The sequence below is a fragment of the Carcharodon carcharias genome, chromosome 9, assembly GCF_017639515.1.
Source record: "Carcharodon carcharias isolate sCarCar2 chromosome 9, sCarCar2.pri, whole genome shotgun sequence".
Classification (NCBI taxonomy): domain Eukaryota; kingdom Metazoa; phylum Chordata; class Chondrichthyes; order Lamniformes; family Lamnidae; genus Carcharodon; species Carcharodon carcharias.
In genome coordinates, this window is record NC_054475.1 from 24,190,458 (window position 1) to 24,207,057 (window position 16,600).

The 16,600-nt window shown below is 43.5% G+C and overlaps 1 protein-coding gene across 3 annotated transcripts in view; it reads right to left on the reverse strand.

Moving 5' to 3' along the window:
* The window catches only part of LOC121282617 (plexin-A2-like), a 470,357-nt gene that overhangs the window by 36,091 nt on the left and 417,666 nt on the right, over window positions 1–16,600 (reverse strand). For all 3 annotated transcript variants that reach the window (XM_041196398.1, XM_041196397.1, XM_041196399.1), the window contains 3 exons: window positions 5,153–5,219; window positions 4,120–4,266; window positions 683–842 (listed from right to left, as the gene is read on the reverse strand). In XM_041196398.1, coding sequence (XP_041052332.1) covers window positions 683–842; window positions 4,120–4,266; window positions 5,153–5,219 — 374 coding nt within the window. The remainder of the gene's footprint in view (window positions 1–682; window positions 843–4,119; window positions 4,267–5,152; window positions 5,220–16,600) is intronic.

The following is a 16,600-nucleotide window of genomic DNA, read 5'->3' on the forward strand; positions in this document are numbered from 1 at the left end:
TTTATGAAATATTAAAGTTCTCCATTATGGTAAAAATTCCTACATATTTTCAAAAATCTTTTTTTTTAAAGTTTGCTTATTTTCACTTTATCTTAAACCAACCATGATCATCTATTTTGCTGCTTGATTCAATGCTTTCAGCTTCCTGGTCTGCTGTCTGTGAGAACACTTCACTGTGATTGGCTGCTTAGCCTACTTGTTGACATTACTGCTGTAGGCTGCCTGGAGATCCCTTAACTTGTCAGATTTAAATGATCACTGGAAAAGGGGAAACCCACATCACAGAGGTAGCTAAATCTTTGTGGGCAGCAGTGAGCAGTGTTGTTTCATTGCAGACTGCAAAACCTATCCCAATGCACACTGACATTGAGAGAGTAAATAGTGAGTATTATTTGCATTGTTTTGTGAATTGGTAACAAGGGGCATGGATTCAGATATGTACTAGAAGTGTGGAAAAGGGAGGTATGAACAAATTTTTCCAAGCAAAGGGTTATTGGAACACAGAGTACATTATAAATAGCTATTAAAAGTGATTTTGGGCTAGATAAATAATGAAAATATTTAAAAACATCAAAGGAAGAACAGGAACTAGCTCTCGTCTGGATCTAGCACTGGCACAGGTTTGATGGGTTTAGTAGCCTTGTACAGAGCTTAAAATGATAAGATTCAACGTATTACATACCCAGGTCCATATCAACTGCGCGTGGGCGCTGGGAATAGGGTACGTTTTTATAGCTGGAGTCCAGGATTTTTTCTTTAACTTGGGTGATTGTATCACAATTCAGCACCTTCACTGGAATCTCGGGACTGTTCTCATTCTCTGGATTCACACAGTTCAGAATCTGTATATATATATAAAAAAAACCACAACTATGTTTAAGATAAAAATGAGCTTGATTTATCCAACCCAAAAGACTAAACAGGTGCATGGATCCAAGGACAGAGTCTACACTGTCCAGGCCCCTCTCAATTTTGAGCACTTCTATCCAATTTCCTCTCAACCTACTCTTTTTTGAGGACACCTTCAGCTTCTCCAACCTTTCCAGGTAAATGAATTCACTCATCCCTGGAGCCATTCTTGTAAAACTTTTCTGCACCCTCTCTGAAACCTTCACATCCTTCCTAAAGTGTGGTGCACAGAATTGGACACAATACTCCAGCTAAGGCTGAACCAGTGTTTTATTAAGGTTCATCATAACCTCCTTGCTTTTGTACTCCATGCCTCAATCTATAAAGTCCAAGATCTTGAATGCCCTTTTTGACCACTTTGTCTGCCCTGTGACCTTCAACAATTTGTGCACCTTTGTCCCCAGGTTGCTCTGTTCCTGTACCCTCTTTAGAACTGTTCCTATACTCTCTCCTCATTCTTCCTAACAAAAAGCATCACTTCACATTTTGTTGCATTAAATTTCATCTGCCACTTGTCTGCCCATTCCACCAGCCTGTTTACATCCTCTTGAAGACTATCACCCATCCTCCTCACAGTTCACAAGTCTTCTAAGTTTGTAAATTTTTGAAATTGTGCCCACACACCCAAGTGAAACCCCGCTGTGTTCCTTCCTCCACTGGGCTAGGCTGGGCTGGGGTGGGAAGTCAGTTAGCTCAGTTGGCTGTGATGCAGAGTGACACCAACAGCGTGGGTTCAATTCCCGCACTGGCTGAGGTCGTCCATGAAGGCCCTGCCTTCTCAACCTCACTCCTCGCCTGAGGTGTGGTGACCCTTTGGTTAAACTCACCACCATCATCTCTCTCTGATGAGAGAGCAGCCTATGATCCTCTGGGACTATGCCAACTTTGATTTTTCATTTCCTTTCTCCAGTATGAAAAACCATCATTTAACACAACACACTGTTTCCTGCCACTCAGCCAACTTTATATCCATTTGCTGCCTCTGTCCATTTTAGTCCATGGGCTTCAACTTTGTCAGCAAGCCTATTGTGTGGCAATTTATCAAACACCCCTCAGAAGTCCATGTATACCACATCAACAATATTACCCTTATCACCCCTCTCTGATACCTCATCCAAAACCTCTAAGTTAAACCAATTTACCATTAATAAATCCATGTTGGCTTTCTTTAATTAATCCACACTTGTGTAAGCAAGTAGCTGTCAATTTTGTCTGAGGTTATTGCTTCTAAAAGCTTTCCCATCACTGAGGTTAAATTGATGGCCTGCAATTTCTGCGTTTATCCGTATACTCTTTTTTTTTGTGCAAGTGTGTAATTTTTACAATTTTCCTGTCCTCTGGCACCACTCTCCTGTCCGAGGAGAATTGAAAAACGTGGCCACTACAGCTACAATTTCCATCCTTATTTCCTTCAGCATCTGAAGATGCATCCCATCTGGTCCTGGTGACTTAACAAGTTTAAGTATAACCAGCCTTATTAGCTCCTCCTTTGTACCAATTTTCAGCCCATCCAGTGTCTCAACTATCTCTATGGCTTTGGATGCCTCTTCTTCCTTGGTAAAGACAGATGCAAAGTACTCATTTTGTACCTCAAGCATGCAATCTGCCTCCATGTGTAGATCTGCTTTATTGTCCTTGATCAGCTCCAGCCTTCCTCTTACAAGTCTTTTTTCTATGCCAGCCAGGCAGTTAACTGGGCAGCTGTGGGCCTTCCCCGGGATCAAAGATACCTGGGGGAGGTGGAGGCCCCGCCTGCTGAGAGCTGCCAGACAATCAGAGGCTTAGGATCACTCAAGCGCAGATGAGTGATGGCAAAACGAGGATCGCAGGGGTTGGCAATAGCAGAGGCTGCTCTCAGCAGCCACACGCACCCCACCCCCGCCCAACCAATGCTGGCTTCCTCAATCAGGCACTGAGTGCCTTTGAACAAGGAATCCTACCCCCCCCCCCCCCCCCCCTCCCCCCCCCCCCCCCCCCCCCCCCACCACCATCCCCCAATCCTGGGAACCTGCAAGCAATGCCGACAGGGTTTAATTGTCAGGCTCCATAGGCGGTGGGTCCCTGGCCACTGCTGGTTGAATACCAATGGTGGCAGGATGAAGCCCTTAAGTGGGCACTAACTGCCCACTTTAGGGCCTCAATTAGCAGTGAGGCAGGATGGCCCAGATGACCTTCCTGCCACAGACGGGATCCTCACTGCCACCTCCCTACCTGATTAAATGCCCCTAGCTTCCAAACTCACCATGGCGAAGGGATTGAATTCCACCCCAGGTCTGTCGTTGCCACTACATTATATTCCCACCTCACTATCTGTGTCTACAGCTCACCAAACCTACTTACCCAGCTTTGTGCATTTAGATACTTGCACTATTAATCTAATTCAGATCTTATCACATTCCGTTTTAGTCTGATCCCATGTAATGACTTATTATTTCTTACTTCAGGCTAGCTCTCTTGCCCGATCCTTTGTGCACCACTTCTCCTTCCTAATGTTACATCTTGGTTTCCATGCTTCCTGCCAAGTTAGGTTAAACCCTCCCTAACAGCACAAGCAAACATCTGTGATACCCACTAAATATGCCAGAGAAAGTGAGAGCTTGTCCACTCTGATGAGAATGGACTTTGAGGCTTATCACACTGTTAAATTACTTGCAACCTCTCTTGCACTAAAAATTAACTTTTACAAGCAGAGTCTCATTTTTTCAGATTTTAAATATGGCTCAAGTTTTAACATTTTCTGCTTCATCCATCTCTCTCTCTTTCTGATCTTAATTTCTTTCTCTATTTTTATTTCACTTTTTGTACATTATTTGGCACTAAATTATCTATTCTAACACCTCCCGGTTCAGACTCTATGTGCCTCAGTAAAAATTCTCCAATGTGACTCGTTAAGTACATACACTTTTGCAATCCCCATTTGCATAAATCCCAGATTCAATGTACAGGGCACTGCGCTGAAATGGAATGCCAACCATTGCAAGTTCCAGTGTTAAAGCCCACATAAAGTCTGTGAGCAAGTGCCAGTAAAATGAATTGTAGGCGGCGTTTGTTAAGTGTTGACAGCAAAATTGGGGCCTTGATTTCCGTCAAATGTGATTCATCAAAATGTCTTTATATTTGAGTGTAAGTGAACATTTTATTTCAAACACCAGTTTCCTAGTACACACATGCAATTTTGGTGCTCAACTGGAGCTTGACAGCTGAACTCACTAGAGTCTTGTATTCAGTTTGTTGTCGGATCAATTTATCCTCACTCAAGGAGTAGCGTGCTTCGCCTGTGATTGCATCAATTGGTCCCTTCTCCATCTGTTGTTTAATGGCGCAATACAACATGAAGAGAGGCTCTCCTGCACACTCCTGAAAAATTGAACAGAGCAATTTACTTTGGATTAGTCTTATACTGCAAAGATTTAGCTCTCTAAATGATCTATTACAAATCTACAGGTGATTCAAAATGGCAGAAATGGCAATAGTCTTCTTTGTCTCTGGGACACACAAAGAATTTAATGGCACTTGATGGCATAGTAGATGGATAACTTTGACACAAGAGTGTTGCCTGCTATTGAAATATCACAGGTTTGGGAGTGACAAACTGATCTGTTCTCGACTGACAAAGTAAGTCCCCAGCACTATCAGAACATGATAGAGGAGGCTTTCACTGTGTGGTAAGGAACTACTTGACATCTGCCATCTTGAACTTCATTGTGTGTGTTTCCTTTCGGTTAAGATGGAATCAATGTCAAAGGTGCCTAATGGAGGCAACAGCCCACAGAGCAAAGAAAATTGATGAAAAACATGTGAAAAAACTAGATAAACAAACACACAAGGGGAATTATGACCTGTGCAAAAAGATGAAAAGGTGATCAGTCAATAGAATTCTAACATGACTCTCACCTACGGATTTGCTACTGTTTCTTTCTGATATTTATAATTTTAAATTGATGCATTCATGTGGATCACTATTACAAAGTATTTCTTTTCAAACAAAGCATTAACTGCGCAAATTTACAACATAAAAAAAATCATGGAGGTAAAGGGAAAATTCATTCTGCATTGCCTCAATTTCATTAGTGACTCTCGATAAGACCAATGATTTTAAAGCATTCTCCACGGGAAGTACATTTTTGTTAGGTTTTCAAATGAAAAATTTAGTTAAATATATCTTAGTGATATTTTGACAAGAATTGTGTGACAACAGTGCTTTAAATATTGACAAGTTTCCTTAGGGATCATCAGGACTTACCTTCAGAAATTTATGGAGGAGGAATGCGAACCAATTTGTCAACATTTTCTCAGCCACAGATTCAGTCCTGAGAACAGAAAGATAATTGGAATGTCCAGAGGTTTTACAACACGATTGCTTTTACTGACTTCATGTTAAGTTAATAAATTCTAATAAAGCCCCATTGATCAATTCTAATAAACACTATTAAATGCAACATCTTAAACTGTTGATTTGACAAAACAGATAAAATATCGCAAATTACAGGAGAAACAAATGAGCAAAAAAATCTGATGAATATTCTCATGAGGAAATCTCCTTAAGTTCATCAGTCCGATTCTTACTATACTGTCTGCACCAAGATACATGCTGTTCATTGTTACGAACATACAAACAAGGAGGGGTAGGCCATTCAGCCCCTCGAGCCTGCTCCACCACTTAATAAGATCATAGCTGATCCGATAGTAACCTGAAATCTGAATCCTGCCTACCCCCAATAACCTATCACCCCCTTGCTTATCAAGAATCTTCCACCTTTGCCTTAAAAATAGTCAAATATTCTGCTTCCACTGTCTTTTCAGGAAGAGAGTTCCAAAGGCTCATGGCCCTCAGAGAAAAATTTTTTGCCTCACCTCAGTTTTAAATGGGCGACCCTTTATTTTTAAACAGTGACCCCTAGGCCTAGATTCTCCCACATGAGGAAATATCCTCTCCACATCTACCCAGTCAAGACCCCTCAGGATCTTGTATGATTCAATCAAATCGCCTCTTACTCTTCTAAACTTACTCGCCTCTTACTCTTCTAAACTCCAGGTATTAGTCTGGTAAACCTTCTTAGAACTGCTTCCAATGCATTTACACCCTTCCTTAAATAAAGTGACCAATACTGTACACAGTACTCCAGATGTGGCTTCACTAGTGCTCTGTATGATTGAAGCACAACCTCCCTTTTAAAAACTCATTTTTTAAACATTAGCCTTGTCTTTTTTGTAAACAGCAAAAAATAAACATGGTCTGACCATAGGAAATGACTATGAATAAATACGAAACCACGAAAGAATAAAGAACCCAGAGAAATACAACCACTGAAAAACAGGAAACAAATATAAAACGCAGAAAACCAGAATTGGCTGTGATTTGTGTGTTGATATTCATATGGATATTCTGTGCTGTGCAGAGCTTCAAACTAGCTACTTCAGTTTAATGGAAATATCTTCTTTGATCCACTTGCAGCAGACAGAAATGTCCAAAATATGACTGAAATCAAAATGTGAAACTGTTGTAAAATCAGTGGTTGTGAAGAGGCAATACAGGAGTGAGTTACATGGTTGGGGTAGTGAGGGTGCACATTACAGTCCATGTAATTTTAGTCTGATCTAAGTGGAGTAGCTTTCAAACCATCATATCATGAATTTGGAAAGAGAACCAATTTAGCGCCAGTTACTTCAAAAAGGACAGAGACAAATGCTGTCATCACACCATATAGTAATATCCATTCTTCTGCTGAAAGACAAGTGTGTTGGAAGCAAAGAAAAACTCAATGCTTCCATGTTCCAATGTTGGAAAACTACAGGATTGGCCTCTCCCTCTCCTGAAAGCCATCAATTTCTTTAACAGCAGCAGTTGCACTTCACCGATTCTCTCAAGTAGCCATTCTTCATGTGTATGAACCATGACAGTTCAGTTCACGGCAGGCTGTTCAGGCACAGGAGCCATCACAGTTGAGCCTAATATTCTCCTAACCTAATGACCATACGTACACATCTCACAGAATCCCTGAATTGTGACCAACAATGTGCAACTTGGTTCATTTCCCCTCAAGGTCAACAATACTGCCGCTACTGCCAACAGAGACCAGCTAAATTAACGCAGATTGGGGATTGAACCTGGGGCATTCATGGTCTGTGTGGTCGTTGTCTACTCACTATCATTGTATTATGAACAGGGGACTCTATAAGGTGGTTATGTTTTAAACTGGCTCCTTTAATTCAAGGTAAAATGGAGTGGCTTGGAGAGGGGAATGTAGCCTTCTAGGAGATCAGCCTGGAGAAAAGCCCATGTGACCTCATTCTAAATCTGTCTGGAGACAAACCCATGTGACTTGCTTGTTATGAAGACAAAAACTCAAATTGAAACTTAGAAAAAGTCAGGTGCAAGTTTTAACCCCTTGACATAGAGAAGGCAGCTGGCCTACCTGCTGCCCAGACTCTCAGGGAGGAATCAACCCAGATTTGCAGAAAGTGCGGGAGTGGGGACGAAAAAGGGCATTTAACCCGCCAGGCGCAATGGTGGTATCGTCCCATTCCCGACGCACCCGCCTTATTAATAACGCACATCTGGGAACCACGCTGGGTCGCTGATGGAACAGTCTCTGACTCGCCCGCCCTGCCGTCACCTCAGGCCTTCAGTAATCCAGGCGCCATATTTAAAGGGAGCCCCTGCACAGAGCTAACTCTATCTAAGGCATCGGAAGCTGCTGAAAATTCATGGCTGCCAAAGGGAGGAAAGATGCTGCCCCCAATTTTAGCTATGTCTCCCTTGGGCGCCTACTGGATGCAATGGAGGCCCATTGTAAAAGTTCTCTAAGCCCGCCTCTGGACGGAGACCTGCAAGCAAGAAGACAAATTCAGCATGGGAGGTGGCACATCTGGAAAATAGTCGAAGGGGTCCGTGACTCAAGCCTCAAAGACATCTCAGAAGGAGAATATGATGACACGCTAATTAAAGTCCCGCCGCAGCGCTCGCTCACACCCTCTACCAGTGCAGAGGCACATACCTCAGTGGGATTTAGTTCCAGGGCAGCCTCAGGGTCACAATCTGGTGAGCACATCGTACTGGCCGATCCACAGTAGGCTGCAGCAGGGACTTCCCAGGTTTTCAGCACTCGGAGGACCGCTGGAGGCCAGAAATCTTCTGAGTCCGAGTCAGATGAGGAGCCTCTGGACTTGGTCATGTCACAGTTGCTGGAGCTGCAAAGGCAAGCTCGGGAACATCAGGAAGGGATGTCCACTGCACTCCTCAGATTGCAAGGCAGGATGGAAGAGTCCATCCACCTTCAGTTTGAGGTGGTAGCACCGACATGTCAACACACCGAGGTCAACACTGGCAGGATGGTGGCTGCCACGGAGACCTTGGTCCAGGACAATTGGTCCTGTACTGCTGTGTGGGCTCAAGTCCATTGCTGATGCCATAGTTGGCCTCCAACAATGTCAATGTGAGAGGGGTCCGGGGCAGCTCGATCTCATCCCAGCTTCCCCTTCACCTCAAGGAATCAACCAGGAGCCCCTGGGCATCCAGAGGGAGGAGGATCAGCAGGTGCAAACCACGGGGCCATCCACCCAGGTGACTCCAGGAGTGTCCGGCACATCCGAATCCCCTTTTCCTGTGACACCAGCAGCTCCAGCTCCACAGGCCGAGGAGGGTGCCACTGCCACACAGGTCCCCAAAAGTAGGCAGGGGCCCTCCAGTGGACCCCTGCCAAGGTCATCACAGACAGGGTGTAGCAGTCAGAAGGCTGCTTCCACCTCCGCTATGGAGGTCCGGAGAGCACCAAGACATAGCGGCAGGGTTACGAAGGTTAAGATGATGCAGTTGCACAGCCTTGGCTTGAGTGTTAATCACTTGGACAGAATGTTGACTATTGTAAATAAACTCCCAAGAATGTCTCCTTGTCTATGGCTCCTTGTTATGATGAGCAGTGTTCGTGTCCGTCTGGAGTGAAAGCTTGGTTCCTGCACAAGATAAAGGCAGATGTCTCAGTCCAGGGCCTCCTCCCTGTGCTTTATGCTACCTTCCCAGCACATTGATGGTACACCTTCACAGTCACTGGTCACATCAGTCATTCCTGAACCTCGAAGAGGCTTATCATTGTTCCCAGAATGTCCTGAGCCGGCAGCACAGAGTTCTGTCATTCTCTCTGTGCTCTCAGCACCTTTGAGCCACCCCCCAATCTCATCAGCGTCTGTGTCCAGTGACAGGATCAGGAGTTAAACTTTTCCCTACTGCGTCTCTATATGATATGATCCTGTTCACAGAGTACAAGTGAGGTGCCATCAGCCAGACAGGAGTCAGACATTCACATAAGCAATGTGAGGATCTATGGAGTGTCATCCCAGCATGTCATCATTATCCTTCGTGAATCTTGCAGCAATGAAGGCCTCCCAAGCATGCCTACCTTGTCTGGACAACGCGATGGCCGCATCACCATCATCCTCGCCTTCGAGGACCTCATCACCCTCATCGTTCTCCTCCTCGCTGGAGAAGATGTGCAGCTCCTTCATCTCCTTCTCAGGCAGTTCCTCCCCCTGTTGCAGTGCCAGGTTGTGTAGGATGCAGCAGGCAATGACGGTGCATGACACCCTCTGTGGACTCCGTAACAGGGCTCCACCAGACCGGTCCAGACACCAGAACGTCATTTTCAACATCTCAATGGTTTACTCCACCAAAGTGAGAGTTGCAGCATGAGCCTCATTGTACCGTCTCCCTGAGGCCACTGCACGGGCATCAATAACCACGTCCTCTGCGGGTAGCTCTTGTCCCCAAGGAGCCAACCCTGCAGCCTCTATGGACCCTGGATGGCATCAGGGATCCCAGGCCGACTGAGAATGTAGGAGTTGTGGACACTCCCTGGGAATTGTGCGCAGACCAGCTGTACATTCAGTGAGCGGAAGCCCTTGCGGGTCACATACTGCACTGCTGGTTACGATGGAGATCTAAGCACCAAGTGAGTGCAGTCTTTGGCGCCCTGCGAAAACCAGAGATCTGGGCAAATCCCAGCACTCTTGCTTCCTGGCTTGCCCGATCCCGGTTGAAATGCATAAAGTTGAGTGCCTTTGCAAATAAGGCATCTGTGACCTCCCTGGATGCACTTGTGTGTGAAGGCTTGTGAGATCCCACAGAGGTCACCTGTGGAGACCTGGAAGAAGTTACTGGCGTAAATATTGGAGCGCCATGGTCACTTTCACAGCCACTGGCAGTGGATGCCCTCCATGTCCATGTGGCGCCAAGTCCTGCAGCAGGTGGCAGATGTGACCGAACAGTTCCCTGGACATTTGCAGTCTTCAGCAACATTGGTTCACTGTCATCTACATGAATGACAAGTGGCGTCTATAGACCTTGGGTCCAGCTAGGCGCCAACCAGTGACTGCTCAATGTGGCCCTTCAGTGGCATGTGCAGGATCCTCAGCTACCCCTTCTTCTTGTCGGTGCTGGTCTTCCCTCTGCCCAGCCAGGCATCTCTGTCACTCTCTTCTCCTCTGTCTCCACTCCCTGTAAGCCATGAGGTATATGGCTAAGTTACCAAGCTCCATGCTCGTGATGTACTCTTCCTGCAGGATGAAAGAGAGACACACATGGGTTAGCACTGGTCTCCTAGGAACATCTCATGGTTATGTGCATGGCTCTGGCTCCATCTCAAGGCCCCTTAACGCATCCCAGAGAGTGCTGGCCACCACATGGATGGCCAGAGATTCATGCGCTGCATGGTTCACCAAAGTCCATGCACCTCAGCCCCACTCTACCTTTCTGATTGGTGGCAGATTCACCCACTGGACTGCATGCTGTGCTCTCAGCTCAGGCACAGGCACTCTCCTAACCCACACTGCAAGGCTGCACTGTTAGCTTGAACCATGGAGGAGACAGGCCCAAAGCTGTATGAAGACATTGCAAGGGGCTGTGAGTGCCTCCAATTCACCCTGGTGGGGCAGGGAGAATAGATCCTGCAAAAGATGGGAGGAGCTTGGAACTTTAAACACAAGACTACATTTTCACTGCGAGCACAGTGTGATGTATAAACATGGTGCAAGGTTTTTAGTTGTGTTAAGAAGGGAATACCTTTTCTGTAGTTTAGTGTATTAGTTTCCTATTAACTATTGTTTAGTCTATGTTGATTTTGGTGTATTGATTACCATAAAGTCTTAAAAGTGAATTCTTGTTGTGTGATCCTTTGAGTTGCTCACTAGGAAATCCATATCTCTTTTTACAAGTTATCGGCCTCTCCAGAGAGTGTAACAATTATGGCACCCAAAGTGAACTCAATCACTTTTTTCTATCTATTGATTTGCGACAAACATCCTATGTATTTAGGTTACTATAGTATGTTGTAACCCATTCCACACCAGTGGCGGCATCTGCATTACATTTTAATGCCATAAAATGCATAGTCCATTTCAATGCACAACCAACATGGTGAGCTTTGGTGTCAGGCCTAGCTGAGTTGGTAAGCACTCTGGTTTCTGAATCAGGAGCAGTTGAATTCCCACTCTCGGGGCAGAATGTTCCTGTTGGCGTGCAGGGGGAGGGACCTGCACGCCGATGCATAAAATGACGTGGGGTGACGTTGGGTGGAACTTAATGGTCTATTAAGGCCAGTAAGAAACCAATTCAGCTTATTAATGGACCAGCCCGTCCAACCTTAAGGTTGGCAGGCAGGCCGGGAGCCCACGTGGGCTTGTGGGAAAACATGAAACCTCATCCGCTGGCGGGATGAGGCTTCATGAGGTTTTTTTAAATTTTAATGAAAGGTTGCAATAAAATTATGGACATGTCCCAACTCACGTGACAGTGTCACATGAGGAGACATGGCAATGAAATTTTTTAAACTCCTTTATTAAAAGTTTCAAAACGGAGCAGATCTCCCTGAGACAGCACTTAGCCTCAGGGAGATTTGTGTGCTCTTCTGTGTGCATGCGCGAAAGCGCGCACTCCCGACTGAGGGAATCCCCGCACCCCGCCTGCAGAGGGAGCGTATAGCGTCACACTGGGCGGACCTTAATTGGCCCGTCCACGTAAAATGGCGGCAGGGCCCTGACCGGGGCCGTCAATCGCACCCACTCTTCCCCGCCTCCCCCCAAAGGGGCGAAATTTTTCCCTAGAGACCAAAGAACAAAAATCTAGGCTGATAATCCAGTCCAGTACTGAGGGAGTGCTACAGTGTTAGAGGTGCTATCCTTTGGGCATTAAATTTAGGTCTCATCTGCTCTTACAGTTTGACAAAATATCCCACAGGACGAGCAGGGGAGTTATTTCCAGTGTCCCAGCCAATATTTATCCTTCAATCACATCTTTAAAACAATCAATATAATCTTGTCATTACCACATTGCTATTTTTAGAAGCTTGCTGTGCACAAATTGCTGTCATGTTTCCTATTTTACTACAGTTATTACATTTCAAAAGAACTTCATGTGCTGTAAAATGCTTTGGGGTATCCTTAGGTTGTGAAAGGCACAACATAAATGCAAGTTTTTTATAGCTGAAATCCCATGGTTATTACCTATTGAACCTGGTTTGGATACAGTTTTAATTAATTCTTTTAGGGTCTACTACATGCATTAGCAAGGGTAGTAATGAGTCTCGAAAGCGCTTGATTCCATAGATATTGAAGGGGTAAGCAGGTGAGGTAACAAGAGGAAAGTTATTAATTGAAACAAATCCATGTTCCAGACAGTATCACAAGTAACAATGACAATAGTTACATTATCTCAACTTTTCAAGCACTGTACCAGGTCCCATCTCAAAAACATTGTCTTTACAGTATAGTGTGAAATAAAAAATACTCCATAGTGCTGTAGGTTACAATTATTCGATTGTCACAGATTGTCGCACATAGCTCAAAGCCGAGACAGCAGGCATTCAGTGCTCAGAGGATTAAATGCTTTGCACATGTTTTGCCAGTCCCTTGCTGTAGTTTAATACCATTCTCACTCCTTTGTGGAAAATATTATACAAAAAACAGGATCTGTGGCCTCAAGTGATAGATGGCAGAAGTGATGAAATAGTATTGCAAGTGGTAGGGGCTAGTAATGGAGCCCCTTGACCTGAATATATACAATATGTGTGGAGATAATGATGCATAGTGTTAAAATTGTCACCTCTGGTTATTAACATCTGCTGGAAATTCTGCAGACTGAAACTCCATTAAGATGTTAATCTATGAAAACATCATTCTATTTCTGTGCGGAAGGTGCGAGTTCTTCCCTTTTTAGAATTTCAAACATGCAAATGATACATCCACGGGAAAAGATAGAATACGAGCAATATAAGGCTGTCACTTCATCACTTGACCTTATGGCAATGTAGTCTGTAGATGCAGGTGTAGAAAATTACACTATAATGCTTTAAATTTAACTTGGAGCTGAAACAGCCACTTACAATCAGGGAAAGCAAAATGCTGATTGAGAAAAAAATTACAGTTCCTCCAAGTTGTCTGCTCAAATATACATTTAAATTAATTTTTATTCTCCAATTAAAAAGTTTACCAGTTGCAAATCATTTCAACCAACTTCTTTCTAAGGAACATTAGCAATGAAGACAAATCTACTTAAAAGTCATAATCTTAATCATCCTCTAGCAAGTATGTCTAGTTTCTTTTTTTAGCCTAACAGTCAAGATCGGCTTTGTCCATGGTTAACACTAAAGGAAGAGCAGAAATTTTTGATCCGCCATTTGTGGCCATTTAGTTAGCTATAAACATACACAGATATTGTGGGGAAAAAGCCCTCTTATGATGGATACAAAAAACTATCTGATGGACAGGTCTTAAAATGTTATACTTGTAAGAAACTCATTTCAGATTTGACTTATTATAACATTTTCTTTTCTGGACAGGACCAGTTTAGCCCATGATAGTAAACCATCTTGCAGCAGATGGTTTTAAGTTCAAGCCACAAACTAGAACTTGAGCACATGTATTGCTCTTACACTTCTGCATAGTACAGAAGGAGTGCTGCATTGTCGAATCTTTGCCTGATCAGGTGGATATAAAAGATCCTCCAAGAAGCACTTTCCAGATGGCTTCGCCAATGACTGTCCCTAAATGAATATAACTAAAAAAGCAGCTCAAGTGGCCATTTATCTCAGTGCATTTGCGGGATCTTGTGTGCCAATTGGCTATTGTGTTTACACGCAGAAGAACACTAACTGCTTTTCAAAAGCATTTAATTGACTGAGAAGAATATGAAAGATGCTCAGGATAGGATTTGGCACTATGGAAATGCAAATTCTCACTTCCTTTTTCCCCCTTGCAGATATCACATGGCCAGTTTAAGGAGGCAGGGCCAGTAATGATCCTAGGTTTTATTTTCACAAACACAGTCAAGGTCACTCCCTGGCTGAACATAGTGCTGGGAGCTGCATTTCATCACTTTTGCTCTAAGTAGCTGTGATTTCCGTCCAGCATGCTATAATTACTTGTAAAGTACAACTCAGAATGACACGATAGAAACTAGAAATCTTTATCATATTGCCAGTGGCACAATGCGAAGCATGTGAAGATTTTACTTTGGTTTCTCCTCTCCAAGTAAGGAGTTATTTTCAATTGGGATGGCAAAACAAAAAAACACTTCACTAATCTAATCAGGATGACAATTAAACCATCTTTTACCTTCTTGTAAGATATACACATTTTTAATGCTCTTTCCAAGGTACAGATTTGTTGGCATTCTCAGAATGGAGCCTCTCAACAGATGTTAGTTACAGTACTCACCAAAGGCCAATTCGAGAGGAATGAATATTGCATTCATTTCTGGTAATTCAGGAGCATCTACATTACGATGTTCATTGCTGGTCAAGCATTCAGATGAGCTGTGTTTCCTAGCTTACATTGGTATTCAGGTTGGGAGAGAATGGTGTGATTTTATCTGGGGAAAACCTGAAACAGAGCTTACTAGCACATGGCTACAGAGTACACCCTTGGGGGTTTGAAGGAAAATCCAGGGGCTGCCAGGGGATAGTGTGCTGGCTAAGGTGCAAGAAAGGACAAGATAAGGAGAAGAAAGGGATTGCAAGCCATGAAAGGAGAGAAACCCTATTTATGAAACACAAAATATAGAATCCTTAAAGTCATATCACTTTTCCAGTTGGGTGGGTGGGCGGCTTACCTGACTAGCACAAGCCAGGTGGGCCCATCCTGCCTCTGCCAGCTCTTTAATCAGCCTCAATCCCTTATAACCAACACCACTGCTCTTTCGTTATAGACCTGCAAATATTTCCTTCGCAAGTATATACTCAATTCCCTTTTACAAGTTAATGATGGCAGACTGGGACTTATGCACAAGTTAGGAATTAAATACCCAGGTATTTGAAATATGGGGCTGCTAAAATAATACAAATGCTTTAATAAGAAAAATTAAAAGATAATGGGTTAATATAACATTAAATTTGAAATAACAAATACAAATTTTTCTCAAGCGATACTATAATTACTGTGAATACACCAGCCTTTTTATTGTGTATGGCATAGGGGCTTATGTTACTTTGAAAGAATGTGACCTACACATACAGTAGATTTTATGCTGACATTACAGTATCTGCAGCAGTTTTCTTTGTATCCTTCTGTTTTTGTTCAACTGGAGTCAAAACTTATTAGTAGAACTAAACTGTCCATTGTTATTTTAGTCAACCCCTCATTTTTGAAAATAAAATGTCTCCCTCAGGCCACAGACAATCTTTTCCAGATGCTTCAAAAATATTTTAAAAGCCAATTCACACACAAATGTCACTGCGTCTGCATGAGGCCATCTTCCTCAGTTACTTGGAATTAGATTTTCAGATGTTCTCTATTTAATTTCTGGATACGATTTCCTCCTTTACATCCCAACAGGGAGCAAATGATATTTTTCTCTGACTATAGTTAAGATCCAAGAAACCCAAAACCCAACAACTAGGAAACTTCCTTTTCATAAAATACAAACAATGGTTAAAACTTAACCTTAAATTATTGAGAAGCGACCATATCTTAGTTGCAAAGAGGCCAAGGTTTCTGGAAAGGTAGTATAATATCCATTCTACGCTGGGCAGAAAGGAGGGGGGGGGGGGAATTTATAGATGTGTCCACTGCGTGTACCGTTTGAAGAAAAACTGCTGTTGTACTGTTGTAATCACTGAGCAACATTGGGTCTGTAGGTTCGAAAGGTGGAATCTGATATGTGCTCTCTCTCCTGTTAACAATTCCCAACATTGTTGGTGGTTATCAGCACTACCTAATGCAGTAGCTCTTTATTAGATCACATCAGTGCCCAAGGATAGCCTGCAGCTTAACACTACGGTTAGGGAGGATTTAATGGCAGTGTAGTTACCTTAGATTTGATCTGCAATGCTAGATGTAGCTCTTCGTTCTGCCGTTTATTGTCAAAATGAAGGATTTGGTGCATGCACATGAAAACTTGTGCATTTTCAGGCTGAAAGTGCTTTTGAGAATAAAGTCACATTCTGGATATTAGCTGGTCCATCAGTGGGGTTGGGGGAGGGGCTGGTGTGACCAGGGAAAGGGGAAGTGGAACTAATGGGTGTAACACTACCCTCCATAGCTGACTTGAAAGCAAACAAATTCCTAAACTTTGATTGCTATCTGATGGCTCCTGCTGGAAAGTGCCTGTACATAGATATATAAAGACAGTCTCATATGTAAAATGCCCACTTGGGTGAGAGCAATCGCCGCCTATGAATCTCAATTTTAACTTGTCGTGGGAAAC